We start from the raw sequence: 20,190 nt of genomic DNA, 5'->3' as shown, positions 1-20,190 counted from the left end.
GCCCTGTCTCGACTAGAAGCTCCCATCGGCCATTGCATTCTGCATCAGATAGAGCTTCTAAAGCAGACCCAAAGGGAGCCCTGCACAAAGTAAAAAAGAAGATTGAACTGAATGGCCTCTATTAGCTTTAACTTCTCATTCATTCCAAAATGAGTGCATACACAGAAATTTAAGCATGTGTTTGATTCTGCCATTGGCAGCAGTGGAACTGACTCAACTTTGGTTTAGTTTCCCTTGTTGATATTACAGTACAGTGGTACCTCGGGTTACAAACACCTTAGGTTACAAACACTTTGGGTTACAGACTCTGCTAACCCTGGAAGCAGTACCTCAGGTTAAGAACTTTACCTCAGGATGAGAACAGAAATTGCACGGTGGTGATGGTGCAGCGGCAGTGGGAGGCCCTATTAGTTAAAGTGTTAAGAATGGTTTTAGGTTAACGACGGACCTCCGGAACGTATTAAGTTTGTAACCAGAGGTACCACAGTGCTAATTTTACATGCCCAATGGAGAAGTGGATCTAACTCGAGTTATGAGCACGCAACTGGTAAAAGGGCGTAAAGTGAATGCGGAACAGAACAATACTTGGCATATACTTAAATAAAGAAATTTATTTTTCTTTTAAAAAAAAAGGAATCTCAAAACAAAAATTGGAAAACGAAACAGTGGTTTGATCTAGATACAGCAGCACTGCAATATTATTAGACGCGTACGGAGAATTCAAACAGCCAGAAAACACAGAAGCCATTATTGTCAATAACAACCTCAAAATGAAAACTATTCTCATTTAACAATGTAAGAAACTCCCTGAAAATTAAAACAAAATGAAAAAACCCTTTGGATTCTAGAATTATTATTATTAATCATATTATTATTATTATCTTACAATACCAACAGCCACTATTTTTTTCTAATTGAGAACATTTGGTTCCATTTATTATAAAATGTATATATTTTTTAACATATGAAAAACATTATTGAAGAAGTGCCTGTCTTCTACAGACACTGAAGTATGATGAGTGCTTTAAAACACTGACTCCTAAATATACTTTTAAAACCGGACCCATGATGTCATTTGTAATTAGCAAGTTGTGATTATTTTTTTATTTAAAAAATGTGACACGTCTAGTCATAATATAGTCAATCAATTTAGCTAAGTCTGCTATGGTGAACTAAATCATAGATGAAAGTGTTGAAGTTGCTCAGAAATGCAACAGAGAATTTCAATCCATTGCCTCCCTTGATACAGGCAAAAAGCTGAATCTTTAAGAGTGGCCGGTGTGGCATCAATAGAAATGAACACATCCTTTTTATCAAAAAGGATAGAATATTTGGAGTTGTTGTTTTTTTAAAAAATCATTTGATTCTGAATATATGGCAGTTGCCTTCAGGGCCTTCTGTGATGCAGCTGGCATCCTTTTTATACCTAGCAATCTGCCTTGGGCATCAGGTTCCATGCATCTGCCCTACTGCATGTGGTCTTGCAGGTGTAGACTGGGGGGAGCCACCCCACACCAAGTACTCAGGGATGCAAAGAGATTGCTCCTGCTTTCTCTAGCAGCATGGACCTATTTGCTGAGGAAGAGAGGTCCGTTTTGACATCCACTCACCTTGGAATATGTGCCACTATGCTTCACAGACTTGCTGAGAAGTATTTCTAATGCGATGGAAACAAACCCAACAACAAGCTTCCAACAAGAGAAGGGACCCCTAGCATGTGCTTTGCATCCAGAAGGTCCCAAATTCAATCCTCAGAATCTCCAGTTAAAAGGGTCAGGTAGAAGGTAATGGAGAAAGCTCTCAGGCAGACTCTGGAGAGTCACCGCTGGTCAAAGTAGACAATAATGGACTAGATGGATACATAGACTGGCCTGGTATAAAGTACTTTCCTCCCTAACAGCTTATTCAAGCTTCTAAGATGGGGTGAGGTCCAGTCTCCACTTGCACATGGGATGGGATAGTTCCCACAGCAGCGTGCTCCTATGCGTAAGAATTTTTGGGTGAGAAGGCCACAGAATTATCTGCCTAAGCAATCAGAACAAATATGGGTGGAAAGATACCAATTTTTTTTATTGTTTTCTTCATGCCTATTGGTTTTTGATATTAACAAGGTAAACAACTTATGGAGCTACTGTCCCTCCACTTGTTGAATGGTCTTTCTATTAACTCCGCAGGAATCTTAAAATGCAAAGCTCAATTCTAAGGTTTTATTCAGTTTTCAATTCACTGAGGTTCTCTATAAAGGAAATAGTCCTAGACATCTTTTCCAGGTAATACAAAGACAAAAGTTAATATAGCAACCCTCCAAATTACAGCTTGGCCTCTACAGAATTCCATGTTTTGTTACCCAACAGCTTTCACCGTTATGCAGAGATTCAAATGGATGATTACAAAATAACTGATTTAATCGATGTCAGAAAAAAAACAAAAAATCAAGTGAGAGGGCCACCCACACTCATGATTCCTTTTACAAACGAGATGCAAATAATAAATCTGAGATACATGGACTTTTGCAGAGGAAGAGTTTTCAAATTAAAAAATACAAATGTTCCAGTTCAAGAGTCTTGTTACGCATGGCAAGTCATGGTTCTCCATTTAATCTTTTTTAAAAGTCAATAATATGTCCTGAGCAACTGTGCTAAGTTGCATTCTTATTGCTGTACCAGATTTTTTGTTATTACTGTTCAAAACAAAAACTGTTAATGCTGCTGGAAAATTAGTGCAGGTCAAGAAAAAAACAAATCACACCTGGAATTTCTTAATCGGAAAAGGCTCTGCGACTCCTATCATATGGGGCAGCTCTAGAAATTTCCCAGTTCTCTTTTCATCACTTATCTTTGTTCTCGTTAAGGTGGGAGAGAAGGCCAAAACTCTGTGTTCAGTGTTGCCTAATATTATTTGGAAAAACCATCCAACTAAATTGGCCTGGAAAGAGGAAGAAAGGTAAGAAAATCCACAAGGGAACTATGGCTAAGATGAAGCAGAGATGGAAAAGGGAAAGGGAAAGCTCATGATGTGCTCTGTACTTTTGGGGAGAGAAGTGGCACCTTGAATTGATGAAACAATTGCCCCACTGCAAATGCCCTCTGTTGCACATGGTGTTTTTTCTACCTCCCTCATGCATCACCCCCAAATCAACGTGTTTCAATCTCTTGGATCAACATTGGTATCCAATACGCACAGCCTTTTTGTATTAGCTAACCAGCTACAGGAATTTTGAGTTGTCAATCTAAGTAAGAACAACTTTTTACAAGCCACTTCCAGCAGATCTCTTGCAAATATGATATCATTGCACATGAAAAGCAATGGGCACTGTATCATGCTTACTCATCATCATTTTATTCATCATGCAAGAGCTTAGTAGAGGAGAAAGTCAGTGGCCAAAACTAGTTTCAAAATACGCTGGTTGGATAGGAAAAGGAAAGAAACCAATTTGGTCTAAAATATCCAGAGGAGCTGAACAACTGAATCGCTGTAAATTCTGTGAAGCATTTATGACTTAAGCCATATCAACATATCTGGGGTACAATATGTTTCTCACCACAGGTGTGGCCATGGCAAAAGACTAAAATGCTTCTTCACAGATGATGTCTTTCCCAGTCCCAACATCACAGCATTGGCTACTGTTGAAAGGAAAATATGTTGAAAGGAAATATGAAGCATAGAAATGTGGTGTGAGGAAGAACTCAACATGGAGACGCCAATTTTCACAGCAGCTCTGTATCTTTCACAACAGCTGCATCTGCATGAAACAGGAAACCATGGTTTAGCACTACATGTGTGAGCAGAAAGGCATCCACTCTCTTGTCTTACTGGTCAGCTGTGAATCCTGACATAAACCAGGGATCATAGTTCAAAGCAAACTCTGGTCAGTCTCAAAACAAGCTAACTTCAAACATTGGCTATAAGAAGCTGACATGTTAAACTAAGCAGGGTTTGTTTTAAACCTCAATTCTAGGTTCATTTTTTAAAAATTTAATTTAAGTTGTATATCGCTTAATTGTAAATAAAACGTTTAAGCGGTTTGCAAAGCATATAAAACATGCATTTTAAATCACACACATTAAAAACAAATTTCAAAAACCAGAACATAAATAAAACTAACTGTTAAAACTACATTATGGACTAAAGTTACAGATTAAAACACATCAACTTCACATGCCTGGGTAGGCTTGCCTAAACAAGGAAGTTTTTAGCAGGCGCCTCAAAGAATACAGCGAAGGGGCCTGCCTAATGTCAACTGGCAGAGAGTTTCAGAGTCAAGATCTGCCACATTAAAAGATCCATTTCTTACAAGAGTGGAACAAACATTATGGGGCAGAAGGGCAAGTTCCACAGATTGAAGTGGGTATATAAGGGATAAGGTGATCCTTTGAGTAAACTGGTCCTAAGCTGCTCAGGGCTTTATATATTAAGAGGAACACCTTGAATTCAGCCCACTAACAAAATGGCAGGCAGTGCAGATCTCTGAGCAGGGGTGCTATACGCTGACAGGATCCCATGCCTGTCTCAACCCTGCTGCAGCATTCTGCACTAACTGCAGTTTCCAAACCAAACTGCACATGGAGTGTGTTGTCTCAAAGTCACCAAAATGTGAACTACTGTGGCTGAGCTCTCCTGGGCCAGGGAAGGTCATAGCTGGAGCTGGTAGAAGGCATATCTAGCTACATGCCTCTAGTGAATAAGCTGGATACAGAAGGTCCCTCAAGCTGCATACCTGCTCCTTCAGAGGGGAGTGCAACCTGTTCAGGGCAGGCAATTGGCCAGTTTCTCAGACATGGGAAGCACTCACCCCAAGAGCCTCTGTAAGGCCAGGATTCAAGTTCAGCTTATTTCTCCTTATCCATCTCATCACTGCATCTAAGCCCAGGGGCGTAGGAAAGGGGGGGGGGGCGAGCCGTCCCAGGTGCCATCATGAAGGGTGGTGATAAATTATCAAGGAACAATTACTGCCCTACTAGGGCGGTTCATTAAAAACTTTTTTTTTTAAAAAAAAGCCTGCTCCAAAGGTCCTCTTACTACACTAGGGATTACATAGCTACATATGAAATTTCATGCATATCAGTTAATATCTTGACCCTCCTCCACGAAAATAGCTGTTTACTTGGCTGTTTTCCTATGTCTTGAAGGCTAAAATTTCAACAAAGCACGTGCCTTTGCTAGACTCTTTTCGGGCACCTGCTGACAGCATTCTTCTTTAGGCAAGCATAACTAGATGCTTAGGAAGCTGAAGTAATTTTAATCTTAATATTTTAGCTTTTGTATGATTTAAAGTAGGATTGTTAATTTTTCTTGATTTTACTGCTGTGGTTTTTTTGTTTTTTGTTTAGGTAAACCACTTTGCAGGTTTTTTAAAATAAATTTTATTAAATATATAAACAATAAATATAAATAAAATAACACAAGCCAAAACACAATCCATCCTGTAGACTATGAACAGATCCATCTGTCCATAGTCGCCTACTTGTTATCAGAGGCTCAGAATCCACATTCCTTTGTAAGAAAATATGAAATAATGTAAAACCATTTTTGCAGGCAAAAAATAAAAAATAAAATAAAAATCAATGTGTGTGTGTGTGGGGGGGGGGTGACAAGAAATGTTCCACACCGGGTACCACCTGACCTTCCTACACCTCTGTCTAGCCCAGGGCCCACATGGCCTTTTCTGATGCAGGTATTACGGAGAAACAGAGCTGAGTGTTATAAGCATAGGTAAAGGTAAAGAGGACCCTGACCATTAGGTCCAGTCGTAGCTGACTGTGGGGTTGCGGCGCTCATCTTGCTTTATTGGCCGAGGGAGCCAGTGTACTGCTTCTGGGTCATGGGGCCAGCATGACTCAGCCGCTTCTGGAGAACCAGAGCAGTGCACAGAAACGCCATTTACCTTCCCACCGGAGTGGTACCTATTTATCTACTTGCACTTTGACGTGCTTTCGAACTGCTAGGTTGGCAGGAGCAGGGAGCAAGCAACGGGAGCTCACCCCGTCACGGGGATTCGAACCGCCGACCTTCTGATCGGCAAGCCCTAGGCTCTGTGGTTTAACCCACAGCACCACCCCTGTCCCTATAAGCATACTGATGGCAAATTGCTCCCAAATACCTAATGACTGCTCCCAGAGGCTTCATCTAGATCAAAAAGCATTGGGGATAAATAATGCTCTGCATAACTCCCAGGGGCCTGAAAAGCACTCTCCCAAAGACTTGGTCCTGTAGATCAGACCAGAATCCTTGGAACACCATCTTCCCTCCATGGAGCTGGTCAATGGTATCAATAGTTACAGCGAGACTGAAAAGCAGGAACAAGGTCGCACACTTCCCCTACTTCCATATGTAACAAATAGGATTCAGGGGAAATGAAACTAAGCAAAATTTAATACCTTCTCCCAGTCACATGGAAACAGAAGGAAGGGAGTGGAAGCTCAAATGTGTTGTACAGGCCAGTTTCTGCTCATCCACACAGTGCTAAATGTGGTCAACATCTTAATTTATCTTGGTAAAATGATGCAGGGAGTGTAAAAATCTCAAACAGCTCCCAGATCTTCCTATATCTTCCATTTTGCAAATCTTTAAGCTCAGCTACAACTGCTAAGAATGTATTTCAAACATAACAGATGAAGCAGTTCTAAGACAAATGGGTTCCTATGCATTGGGTCAAGACAATCTTTAAATTGCTTTATGGAATATTTGAAATGTTGTGTCCCCCTGCTGCTTAGAAACATATAGACTAAGTGTGGTGATTTGACTAAAATAATCTCTTTTGAAACAAACTGTTTGTAGCTCACTTTGTTTGTGCTATTCATAGCTCTTAAAATTTGCATGAGCTGTCATCTGTAAGACGGAAGTAAAAACAAATATTTGTCTCTAGTGATCCACATGCCCACACGATAGATCATGTTGCAATTCTTCTTTATGCCCTAATGCCAAGGATGTGAAGTTATACTCTGAAGTCTCTGAAGTTCCTGGCAAAATAGACATGGAATAGAAAAGATGTACTGTCATGTGAGGAAGATGCCATTTTGAGCAAAGCTTTGTGGGTTGGGACTCTCTTTACTTCAAAACAAAATGTTGCGTATGGAAGAAGAGGGGAGCTGGGAATACTTGCTGGTCGGTAGACTGCATCAACCATACCGATTCTGCTCTTGTGCCTGGGATGCAGTATACAAGGGCGGGAACCAGCAAGAGCTATATAGATCAGTGCAATAGGAACTCAGGAGTCACAAGTTTATGACTGCAACATCCAACATGAATCCAGCACCCTTTCTCAATGGGCCTGTGCAAAACTCCACCTGGAGATGATATCAAGTCATTTTCTTGGCATCTTCTTGACATGAGCATCAAAGGTTGAGTTTCTCATGTGGAGAGCAGGTGGCTTCCTGTGTCTGAGCTCATGTATGTTTGCTCTTCTTGATCTAGCAAGAATAACAGAAACACTGGAAACAGGCTTGGGGTGGTGGGTTTGTGGGGGAGGGGAGAGAGGAGGGACTTTAAGCCGGGGGGGGGGGGGCTTTTCAGCAACAGACATAAAAGGGAATTCTAACTACAAAAAAAGTGCAAATAGCAACAGCATTGGTCCCATGACATTCTGAACCCCAGACATAGTGTTTTAGCGTCCTTAGAGATGGCAGATCTTGACTGTGTGTTTGAGGTTGCATTAAATGCAAGGCCTGTAACAAAACAGGGGGAAGACACTAGTCTGCAGTGTTGCTGTAAATGAAACAGATGAAAAAGAGAATGAAACATGGCATAAAAATTCATATCAACAGAACTGATATGAAAAAAAGGAACATATGAATAAATTTCTATATTTGCAACAAAACAAAACAAAACCATCTTATTTTAAGTCTCTGGAAGTCTTGAGTCACTTTGATTTTCTTTAAAAAAAAGATCTTAAAACACATGGCTTTACAAGCTGCTGCTCAGAAAATATACATCCCCAAGTCCGACTTTCATTTAAATACAAATGTACAAAATGTAAACTGAGACAATAGAGAAATTTACAAAACCTTTTCTTTAAAAATAATAAGGACAAAGTTCAGTTCTAGTTATGATGCTATTTTAAATACGTGCAAGTTGTTGGACTCCGATTTCTATTGCAATGTCCTACAGAGACAACGGTGAGTCACAAGACCTCGAGTGCCACCTCCAAAAACAGACCTGAGAGGAAAATTCTTCATGAAAATGGGAGGCTCCACTGGAAGGAACGGTGGGGGGGGGGAATCTCCCTCAGTAGGAGACTCGTTGATCTTCTAGCTCAATGTTGGGTGCTCTCTCTCTCTCTCTTTCTCTCTCTTTCTCTCTCTCTCTCTCATCCTCGAAGCTCCATACAGTATAGTGGAAGGATGCAAAGTTCAGATTCACAAAAGCCAAGAACTAGCTGCTTCCAGTGGAGTTTGAACTTACATGGTTGGAATTGATATGGTGATTTAAACTGGCCTTTGAGTTTGGAGAAGTCTTGGAATTGTTCTGATGCTGAAAGAGTTAAAAGAGAGTGAAAGAGAGTTTGGGAGAAAAAAAGTTAAGATTCCCAGAATGTTCTGCATCCACCACATTGGTCTAGAGTTCCCAGGATGAAATGTTATCTGCCAATGATGAGCTGCAAATATTCTGAATCTTGGATCCTTAACAAACCTGTGGTACAAAAGGGGGAAATGGTAGCCTTTTAAACTACTTGTCAAGTTTACATGTCTCCCACAAGCGCCTCTTAGGTTCATAAAATGTTGAGCCCCAGTTTTAAGCAAATAATGACTCCAGGTATGTGTGGCATTCAGACAGCCAGGGCATGAAGAGAGGTGTTCTTGGTGTCTACTCATTATTGGGCTTCTGCTACAACAGGGATGAAGAACCTGTGGCTTCCAGAGATTTTCCATTTTCCACCAGCTCCAGCCAACATGGCCAACAGTCAAGAATGTTGGAAGCAGTAGTCCGCTAACATCTGGAGGACCACAGGTTCCCCATCCAGGTAAGCCAACGTCCAAGTTTGGGCACTTTTTGTAAGGATTATAAGGACTACCTGATTCAGCTGTGCTTGGATTACGTCAGAAAATTCACTGGATTAAGACAGGGGGAAGTGAAGAATATCAGTGAATTTTATTACAGTGCATTCTGCTCTGCTGGATTCCCCCCCCTTTGAGATGCAAATCTAAACAAACTGCACAATTCCCTGGATTGCCATATAACAAAAGCTGTCTCAGCATCTTCTACCTTGAATGTTTCTGGCTCCTTTCCCCCCTTCTTCCACGTGTTGTTCCATGCCCTTCCTCTCTGCTAAATACCTGAACAATCCCAATGCGGGACACAGCTATAAGCCATGGCCACTCAGTTTCATCTCACCCTCAGTATGAATGGCTCTCAAATCTCCAAACTCTTACCCCTAGACTTTGCTATTGGCCTCCCTGAATAGTAATGAATAATGGGCGGTATTCAACTAAATGAATGTGCAGGCGGAACAACTTCTGTTTGCGCAGTGGGAACTTCTCCCTGTCGTTCCTGAGGGGCTGGGAGAACCCCCATAACAGTTTTAGGAGGCACATGGGGGGAAGTCCTGTTGTGCAAGTGGAAGTCACTACATATTTATGTTGAATATAAGCTGATCTTTGCTGCAATCCCACTGCAAAGTTGTGTATTTCCTGAAACAAAGGACGGGTCTGCTTAAAATGAGGATCTCATATACACGACCTTGAAAAAGAGCAAGCTACAGTTCTCATTAAGTGAATTCTTCTCTGCTCTTGTTTGCTACGTGTTGCAGAGTGCAGTAGTTTTTATTTGAAAAACACATTATGTTTGTTTCAACAGCGATGGGAAATTTTAAATTCTCTAATGTTACAGCAGGCGCAAATGTTTTTTTTTCTTTTTCCTTTAAAGCACTTTTTGCTCAACTGTATGTCAGAAAGAAAGCCTCGATCCAGACTAATGAATATTCATATGCAATGTGAAAATCCATTTCCATTTAGAATGGCTCTTACTCACACAAAGACTCAAGGCTCTCACCTGACGCTTAAATATTCTGTGCAGCAATCCTTTCTTCGGCGGTTCCGGCGGGTAGCTTTTGTTAAGGTCTGGTGAGATAGTACCATTTGGTCCAAACACATTTAGCTCTTTAAAACATTCTGTTTCGATCATCTAGCAAAATGAAAAGGAGAGGGGAATACATTATTGCACCTGCATTTTCTTTTTTGGCTCGGAAAACTCTTGTTTGAAAATGCTTAGGCAGCCAAAGAAAATTGCAGTCCCTACTCTCCCGCCCAAGGAATGCAAATATTCTCAAAATGTTCCTGTCTCCACCTCCATCATTTAGGCTGAATCCTGCTCAGAGGGCCTTCTGGTGGTTTCCTATTGTGAGAAGTGAGGTTACAGGGAACCAGGCAGAGGGCCTTTTCAGTAGTCATGCCCACCCTGTGGAACATCCTCCCATCAGATGTCAACAAGATAAACAACCACCCACACCATCCTAAATCTGTCACTGTCCCAGGGAAGAGGATTCTGTAATGCCACCCTCTTGGAGGCACACACACAGAGGGGCCTCAATTGTTAATCTCCGAGTCTGGGCAGGTTCGTATGGGAAAAGGCGGCCCATGTGGTATTCTGAACCGCACAGGTTTTCAGTCTCAGATTTGCAGACCACCATTTTTTAAAGGCAGAAACAGGGAAGCTATTGCTTTTCATATATTGCTAGTCAACAACTCTCGTTTTCCCTGACCTCTGGGACACGCTGACTGGGGCTGATGGGAGTCCAGCAATACCTGGAGGACCACAGGTTCTTCACTTCTGCTTTCAAGCATATGCTTTCCATCAGGGGCTGGTAGAACTGAAGCTGGGTAGTGGGGGGTTATCCATCAGTAAATGATCATTTGAGAAAACCTGTCGGGTGGTTTCTACTCACAGCCCGACTGGCTGCCATCTTTGAAGTTAAAACTGGTTTGTGGCCTAGCAGGCAGCTCAACTAGCTGACCTTTTCATTCTCTCTCATTCTGGTGTTGGATAAGCAGCAGTCTGCTGTCTGTGAAGATCTCTGCAGTTCAATGGATAACCTTGTAGCTTCAACTCTGCACTCGTTCTGTATCAAACTGATTGCACAGTTTGATGCTGTGCACAGACTTATGTGAATGTCGTGGTGCACAGGATAGCAACTCCACAGATAGATGATGAAAGGAAAAGTGGCTGAATGGCTGTGAGGCCAACCTTGGGACTCCGATAGTGTCTAGAGAAGGGCAGCAGTTCTGTTGACTATCTTGCCATTTATGGGTTCCCACAATGTATTAACAATTTAGTACAATGTGAAACGAATTTGCCTCCATGCTGCCGTGCAGTGGGAAATGTGTTTTATTGGAACAAGTGTTCATTGTTAAACCTCAAACTAGCGCAACAGGGAAGAAGGGAAATGTAACAGAACTCAAAGTGGAATCTCGAAGCCTTTGCAACAAATTACTACTGAACCAATTAAACCTATTTCCTATAATAAAATGAACCTCACAATGATGGAGAATATTATATGCATAACAGCGTAAACTAAACACAACCGTACGGTCATAGTAGTTTAGTAAATAACAGTTCTGGAGATCTCTAAATTGCACTCCATTCTGTCAATTTATGGTCCAAAGACTGGTTACATTAGGGATGGCTAACTCTTTGAAGCTTGGAGGCCACATTGAAGGCTGATGAAATCTCTGAGAGCCGCATGTCACTCACATGCCCTCCATATATACTAACCTAGTACACAAACCTCCACATACAGCCCCACTCCCACCCTCCCACCTCTCTCTCTCTCTTTCTGTGACACATACACACAGAGAGAGAAAGAGAAAGAGAGAGGGGGGGGGCCCAACAAATTTCTTCATCTTAGCACTGAGGTTCAAACAAGAAGTTCAAATTTTTCCTCTCATTGCAGTGCTACAATGGGGCAATTCCTCCATTACAGTGCTGGAGGAGTGAGGGAAGTTTAAATCTTTCAGCTCCGTACTGTGAATGAGATTCAAATTTTCTTGTTGTAGAAACTGAGCTGAGAGGTTTCCCAAGGCTGTGAAGGGGCTCACCTTTCAAAAGCACCATTGTTAGAATGCATTACCAGTCAGTAACAGGAAGGAGGAAACAGGTTAGGAAACAACTAGAAGTGTCTCTTATGAACTCCAGCTGATAAGACAGCTGCATCCGTTTCAGGGCTGGGATAGCTTGGCCATGGTGGTACTCAAGATTGTATTCCTGCTACACACTCCATGTGGGGCTTCCCTGGGGCGTAGTTTGGAAGCCGCAGTTCATGCAGAACGCAGCAGCCAGGCTGTGGATTTGGGATATTCTCCCAACACAATAGGACACCTCTGCTAAGAGAACTGTGGCGGATGACAATATGACACCGTGCTCAGCTCAATATGTTGCTTTTAGCATTTAAACCTCTAAACTATGTGGGGCCATGTTAACTGTGGGAATGCCTTATCCCATTTGGCCCTGATGAGCAATTGCATTCCTCTGACGGGCCGCTGTTCTGCGTGCCCAATAAATACGTCTGGAATCAAGTGGAAGCCAGGCCTTAAGGGTTATGGCTCCAGTTCTGTGGAATCAGATTCTGACTGAATTTACACAATCACCCAGCATTTCTGCTTTCAGGAGGCTATTAGAAATTTACCTTTCTTAAAGGAAGGTTTTATTGAAGAGTGACTTGGCCATTTCATATTAAATACTGCAAAGAATTTTGTGTTTTGATGATTATTCGGTTTTTCAATTTGCAGTGTTACAATCACATATCCAAAATACAACATAAAGACAAGATTCCATAGAATCTCCTGGACTTCCCTCCTTCCCTTTGTGGGTCCTATTGTTAGCCATTTCCTCCTGCATCTTTTATAATAATCCAAATCTTTTACATCTCCATTATATCCAAAATTCACCATTAAACTACAAGTGTTATTCCAATCCTACTAACAATTTTAACTATTTAGAATGGTTTTTAAGATAAATTATAAATTTCCCCCATTCTTTATTTAAGATCTGTTTGTAAGACAACTTGGTATATCTCGCTTTCATTCATGGCTTGCCTCTCGGGGTGGAAGCACCAGCTTCCCCAGCTCACTGCTGCTTACTGAGAGAGAGAGGGGTAAGGGATGGGGACACAGGGAAGCAGCAGAGTCAATCCGAAGCTTCAGCTGCTGTGCCGACAAAACCCTGACATCCCCACTGCCTCTTTCCTCCTGGTCAGTGGCAGTGACACTGCAGCTACGAAGTCAGTGTTGCAGCTCAGCTCCAATGCTGCTCATTTTTACCACATACTGTATTTTTCCATCTATAAGACGCCCCATGTATTTTGGGGGGCTGAAATTTCAGAAAATGGGGGGAGATGGCAAAAAGTTGCTGAGCTTTTTTTTTTGTGGGGGGGAAGGATTTCCCAGAGTTGTTGAGCAAAATCCGCCTCCCGTCTGTCCCCTTGCCAGCAGAAGCTGCCAATCGCCCACCCAACTGACGCAGCATTGGCCAATCAACACCACCCATTGATGCAGCAACCAATAACATGCACAACAGCTGCTGACAGCCGCGGCAGCAACCGACTACCCATGTATAAGACAACCCCCACTTTTTAGCATGATTTTTAAGGGAAATAACCTAGTCTTATACATGGAAAAGTGTGGCGTGTTGCTGGGCTTTCTTCCTGCTGTATGCTATTTAGGAAACATTTATTTATGTATTAAATCTATACCCCACCATTTCTACCAAAACAGCCCAGGGCAGCACTCGTTTGGATGTGGTTTATAAGCCCTTAAATAGAACAAATTTGGAAATAAACAAATAAAAGCCCTGCAGACAAAAGCAACCCATGTCAACTTAAAGAAACGAAAGGCTGCCTTGGCGCTTTATTGCAAGCTTGCTGGGGTTCACTCCCTGACATGGCCATGCCTGAGACCTCAGGACGAGTTAAAAATAAAACAAGGAAGCAAAAGGTTAATCTTGCCTCATTCTTCTAACAGGGCCCAACTGAAGGGTACCCCTTCAAATCTACACCCAAGATCTATACAAATCTTTCGGACATTGTAGGCTTTTATCTCTGTCCACTGAAACATATTTCAAAATCTAATAAAGAAGAGTACTCTGTGGTCCATTAGAGAACTTCAAAGGTCTCATTTGGTACTCATTAATTTTTAAGAAAAAGAAAATGGGCATGAACATAAACATTACCAACATTATCAAAACAATTGTTCCCCTCTGAAAGTAATAGCAATGTGTCAAATTTTCCCATGAATATATGGGTATTTATGGAATTTTTAAAGGCTGAGGGCGGGAAGCATTAGAATCACCTAACAGGGAAAAAGAAGTATTTATTTACCTCGTTTTGCCATGGAATAGAAACAGAGCCTGTGGAGAACTTGGAATAGAAATCATCATCTGTTTGGTCCAGGTTCACTCCCTTGACAGTTGAAAACTGTTCTATGTCCAACACGTCTTTGCAGTATACTGCTCTGGGCTGCCGCAGCAGAAAAGAAAAGAAAAGTGAGAGAGTCCAGAATGTGTAGGTGAAGCGCTGAATGAGAATGCTAAACAGCAGCACTGCATTGTAATACAAACATTGTCAGGCTGTGCCTCTTAGGCATGGTTACAATCAGTACCTAGGAAGGAACGTCAGGCGCTGCCTTATACAGATTCAAACCATCGACCCATGGGCCCCAAGATTTTTCAGCGTTGACTGGTAGTTGCTCTCCATGGTGTCAGACAAGGAGTCTCTCCCCTGGGGGTGCTGGGGATTGAGCATGGGAACTTCAGTACCCAAAGCAAGTGCTACACTCATAACCTACTGCCCTCACCTCCCCATTAAAACAGATATACACTGAAGTGTTTCCATTATAGAAAATTGCAGCGCCAATATTTAAAAAGGAAAAAATATACATAGTTTTTTAAAAAAATATTAAGTGGAGTATCAATGTTTTAAAGTGATAAACAGCCCCCCCCCCATTTAAACAGAAACAACTTAAAAGCGGAGAACTAACTGAATGAAAATTTCAGATTTAGGCCAGGGCTCACAGAACCACAAAGTTTGCTCTGCTTGTCCAAGCAGGCATGGATTTTGTCTCTTGTGAACTGCAGCCACTCTACACATAGCTATAACTGGAAAACCCCAGTGGGAGACATCCAAAGTAACTTTTTCAATCTTGGCCTAGAAGCCAAACTCTAGAGAGCTGGTTGAAAAAGTAGTTAAATGGATGCCAATTACAAGACACGAATGTTTCGGAAAATGTGCAGTTTCGTTGCTAAGCGCTTTGAAGGTGACACTTCAAATCTATTTCGCGAGGAAAATGGTAAAACAGCTTGGTTTGTTTTGATGAAATATTATTCTTAGTATACTTTCTGTGGAAGCTTGGGGGTTCTTTTAGATTCAACATTGTCACTGGAGACTCAGGCGGCCTCATCATTTAGGAGAGCCCACTTTCAGCTATAGGTTGTTCCCCAGCTCCAGTCCGTTTTGTACAGAGATAGACTGGCCACCATATTCCCAGGTAGTCCTGACAAGGTGTTGGAAGGTACAGATGTGAATGCCACACAGCCTGTCCTATCCTTTCTAAGATAGTCTGGAGGATGTTCTTCTCCCACCACTGTTGGGAGTAAGATCCAGCTGTCAGTATGGCATGCTTCTGTCTGTAGAATTGGAGGGGGGGAGGGCAGAGAACCACCATCTTGTTCATCCCCTCAAGCAGAAAATCTTTTTGGGCCAGGCCTGCTAGCCACATACTAGCCAAATTTCACCATGGCAAAGTTGCAAGGAAAAGTAATCTACACTACAAGCTTATTTCACCTCTATACACCAATGCAACTGTCATGGCTTCCTCCAAAAAATCCTGGGAACTGTATTTGAAATTAATGTTCTGAGAAGTATTTGCTAAGAGATCATTAGTTACCCTCACAGGATTACAGGTCCTAAGAGTTCTTGGAAATTACTGTTAAATCCATTTATGCCCTCCAGTGACTTTGCCCTATCAAAAATAGTACCCTGAAATAAAAGTATGTGACTGAACGAAGAATTATCAGACCCTGGCATCCAAGGTCAACATATGGCCACTTAACCATGCTAGCTCTCAAGTAAAACAGAATGTAACAGGGAACAGAAAGCAAGCAGCTGCCATTTATGTGAGAGAACAGTCTCAAGTGGTGTATGCCATGGGTTGCTTTCAAGATCCACTTCAAGTACTGAGATCCTCTTTCAAGCATCACTTACGTCAGGGACAAAAGGAGGGTCCAACATTCCTGCTTCTAAGCGTTTGAAATTCATGCTCTTGAAAAATGGGTGCCTCTTTACTTCGGCTGCACCATCCTCCTGACAACCCAGCCTCTGCTTCACATCTTTGGTCAGTAGCTAGAGAAACAGACAAATGGGATGGCAAGATGGCGGTTGTTTAATTACTTTAACACACACACACAGGTACATTTGCTAAACCTTCACAGCCCTGCCTACCCATAAATAGGGCCTTTATAAATTAATTCACACAACCAAACTGTACTACACATTTTAACAAAAAGAAAACAGGGAGTGCATCTCAGCCCAAAGGCTTCTGAGGAATAAATTATATTCACATGCAGCTCAATGCCAGAATAGGCTCATAAGTGGTTTATAAATAAGATTAATTGCACAAGCATTAAAATATAAACATCCTTAATTTAAAATGCACAATAAAACAATCCAATTCAAGCATTAAATATAGCATGCATATAATCAAATTATACAATAAAGTAAGTATATAGATAAGCTGGTACTTTTCATTTTAATTTTTTTAAATGGACAGCTAATAAGAAACTGGCCAGTGCAAAGGCCTGGCCAGGGCGGTCGTCTTTTTATATACCTGCTGAGATTGACAAGGCATCTGACCCTCACCTGAATCTCATAACTCTCCTGACAGGTGATTGCAGCCACAGTGTGGAAAGAAAGGATGAGATTGCCCACCAGACACCAGGCACTCCACTATTCAAATTAGGCCCCAGTGTTTTTGTTACAATCCTCTTCTCAATTAAGTAATCAATTTTAATCTAGAATTTGAATTCTCAAAACTTTCTTATTTGTTAATTTGAGCACGTAACTACTGCTCTCACTTCATTACAAACAGTATTTCTGCCTGCAACACACTTGAGCAAACCTGCTCCTCTTCCTTTTACAGATATTTTGTTGCCATTTGCAACTGTAGCTGCCTCTGATTAGTTATCATTTAACTCTTTGGGGAAATAAGTAGCATCACATGCCATGTGCATGGAAGTTGCCGAACCAATTAACCAGCTAGAAGGATTACTGCTAATAGCACCAGTTTTCCTATTACTTTATATTGCTGGATAGTTTTGATGAACTTCAAAAGTATTTTTAGTTTGCTTTCTGTTGCCACTCTGGAACTTTTCTTTATTAGTGCCACTTTGTTTTGTACGATTCCTTGCAAATGAAGGAAAATAACTTTTCTGCTTGTATATGTTGATAATATAATTTTGGTTACTGAGAACAAATAAGACTATACAAAACCAAGATTGGGCGCAAGCCTGGCCAGGACATAGGCATCCTGACATAGGTGACCTGTCAGGACATAGGCGTCCTGACAAAGGTGACCTGTGTGCTTGCTTGGTTGATTAACAGCTGTTGGGAACTTCAGGGTCCCTGCTCTCCCTTCTTATGGTCTTTGTACTGGACCTGGAGACTCCAATGACCTGGAGGCATTCCAGGTCAAGAAGGAAGGCAAGTGGGCACCCCAACAAATGACAGGGCAGAAGCTACACGGAGCAGGGCCTTTTCACTGGTGGTGCCCATTGTATGCCTCGCTCTTCCCAGACCTGTTCTCTTTTGGCCTGTATTTTGGAACTTTATAATTTAGGAAGACTTTGGAAGAACTGATTGACAAATCTTATCAGTTGCTGACATATGAGCGGATTTTATTTGCTGCTATTCTGGGCTTCTGGTGCACCAGTGTTTACACCAGTATAATGAAGTTGGCCAGGGTGCCAGAAGGGATACAATTTATGAGCTTTCTCCATTATCTGCACAGCAGGGGGTGTTCAGTCAACAGTGCAAAGGCTGAGCTGAAGCATTCCCTGCTGGTTACCTGCTTTCAGCAATAGGGGTCGCTGTTTGGTAGTACCCAATTGATTAGATGTCAGATTCTAGCGCTCCCCATTGGTGGTTCTTAGGTAATTCACAAAATACAGAGTCCATTCATAAAACACAGTGTCATTCATAAAGCAGTAACATAAATCTCCATTGCTACATATTGGGTGTATATTTCAGCGGTTGAACATACAAGTTTATGGCCATGCTGTAGTGTAGTGCTTATGCGACTGTGAATAAAAGGTGGCTGGGCTCATTGTCTTGGGTTTTGGGGGGGGAAGAGGTGACAAAACTGATTTCCAATAAGTGCCCCCCCTTTATTTCCATAACAAGTCCTTGAGTCTGTACTCTGAATGGTGACACCAGGGACCTAGAAGGTGCAGGGCTTGTCAGTCCAACCCCTGCACAGTCTCATCAGGGCTGACCTTAAGGCAATTGGAGCAATTTGGCCAAATTGGGCCCCGTGTCCCGCTCCTAAGGGGCCCCCCACACCAGGGCAATCTAGATGGATTTTATTTATATCTATAAATTTTTGCAGACGTTGGCTGTAAACTGGGGCCCTACAAAAAAAAAATTCAAGTTGCACCCCACTGCTTCAAATTGGGCCTCACTGGCTAGCCCTGAGTCTCATGGTTGGTGGGCCTGAGTTGCCCTGCCCTTGCATGAAGTCTTGGGTTTGCAATTTTGGGAGAGGGGAGACTGTGGCACTGGGGAGCAGGCAGGCCGGTGAGCCCCCCTAGATTTAGAGGCCCGAGTTGCCCTGCCTTTGCATGAAGTCTTGGGTTTAAATTTTGGGAGAGGGTGAGACTGCCTGCTGGGGAGCGGGAGGGCTGGCGAGGTCCCCTAGATTTAGAGCCCCTAGGCTTCAGCCTACTAAGCCTATACATAAATCCGGCACTGGCTGAGATACAGCTGTCTTCTCTTTGTCCATTAGAGGGCAGCAATGGAAAAGTTAACACAGACCATGTAAGCAAAAAATGTTTGTATAGGCTTGTAATTGGAAAATCATTTTAAAAAATGAATGGACATAATCAGGTCTCAGCTATACGAGCAACAGAAAGTTCAATACTCTCTCTCTCTCTCTCTCTCTCTCTCTCTCTCTGTGTGTGTGTGTGTGTGTGTGTGTCAGCTTCAGTGGAAAGGAACAGCTCCTGCTTGTGTCCTGTCAATGATTAGTCTACTGTTTCTGGAAAAATTCTCCAACTAAACTGTTCCCAAAGCTAGAAAAATATAGACAGAAAGGCAGCAGAAATGCATACAACAGAATACAGGCATCACTGAGGGAAGTTATTAGGAGATCGGGACTAGGTCTTGCACAGCTTTAGTAGATCACAACATGTAAGAAGATCTGTGAACACGTTAAGTCTCACAGTTCTCACAGGTGGGAACAGGAAGAGCACACATAGTAAATGGAATAAATGGTGAAATCTTCCTTCAAGTGTCTGTTATTGACATTATGGCTGCCACAGTCACAACTGGAGATCATTCTGATCAAGGGTAGCCAACGTGGTTGCCCTCCAAACGTTGTGGAGGACAATTCCCATCTGCACCAGTCAGCACAGTCAACAATCTAGGATGATGGGAGATGGCTGACCCATGTCAGAAATGGAAGACAAGAGAAAAATTACTTTGAAAATGAATCCAAGAAATCTTACTACATGACCATACTGCAGTATCGAAGAGAAAAGCCCAGACATTTTCTTGTGGCCCATATCCCTTTAGAAATTGTTGAAAGCATCACCAAGAAGCTATTCATCACTTATGCTGTTAAGGGACTGTGTGGAGAACCCTCTTCTTGTCTCCTCACAGAGCATCCCGGTGTGTTCAAACTGAGTTTTTGCTAATTTGAATGAAACATAGCCTTGAAAGGAGAAGAAAAGGCTAAGGCGTAAACGTCACACAAATCCAGAGCGGAGTCCCTAAGACGGCTGGATGGCATCTCCAGCAACTCCTGCAGCCAAGCTGGTGCCAAATATATTGCTCTGCTTTCCTTTGGACCACATCAGTGAGGCTGTGAGAGGGGTTCTTGTTATCTGGGCAGCCCAGGACCTCCATACACACTGCCCAAACTTGTGGCACAGGGAGGTTGCTTTGGTGCAGCTTAATGCTTAATGCTTAACCACCCCCAGTGGCACACTCCATTG

The 20,190-nt window shown here is 42.2% G+C and overlaps 1 protein-coding gene across 4 annotated transcripts in view; it reads right to left on the bottom strand.

Annotated features, from left to right (window-relative positions):
* Positions 1–591: 591 nt before the first annotated feature.
* GRK5 (G protein-coupled receptor kinase 5) overlaps positions 592–20,190 on the bottom strand; it is a 152,673-nt gene continuing 133,074 nt past the window's right edge. For 2 of the 4 annotated variants that reach the window (XM_083616711.1, XM_083616713.1), the window contains 4 exons: positions 16,187–16,324; positions 14,306–14,443; positions 9,988–10,119; positions 592–8,469 (listed from right to left, as the gene is read on the bottom strand). In XM_083616711.1, the coding sequence (XP_083472837.1) occupies positions 8,371–8,469; positions 9,988–10,119; positions 14,306–14,443; positions 16,187–16,324 (507 nt within the window). In that variant the 3' untranslated portion in view covers positions 592–8,370. Of the gene's footprint in view, positions 8,629–9,987; positions 10,120–14,305; positions 14,444–16,186; positions 16,325–20,190 lie in introns of all 4 variants that reach the window. The other 2 variants (XR_014548880.1, XM_083616712.1) reach the window with 2 other exon arrangements.

This window comes from Podarcis filfolensis (genome assembly GCF_964270895.1).
Source record: "Podarcis filfolensis genome assembly, chromosome: 5".
Lineage (NCBI taxonomy): Eukaryota > Metazoa > Chordata > Lepidosauria > Squamata > Lacertidae > Podarcis > Podarcis filfolensis.
Note: the sequence above shows the minus strand (reverse complement) of the source record. Positions and strands in the feature narration are given on the sequence as shown.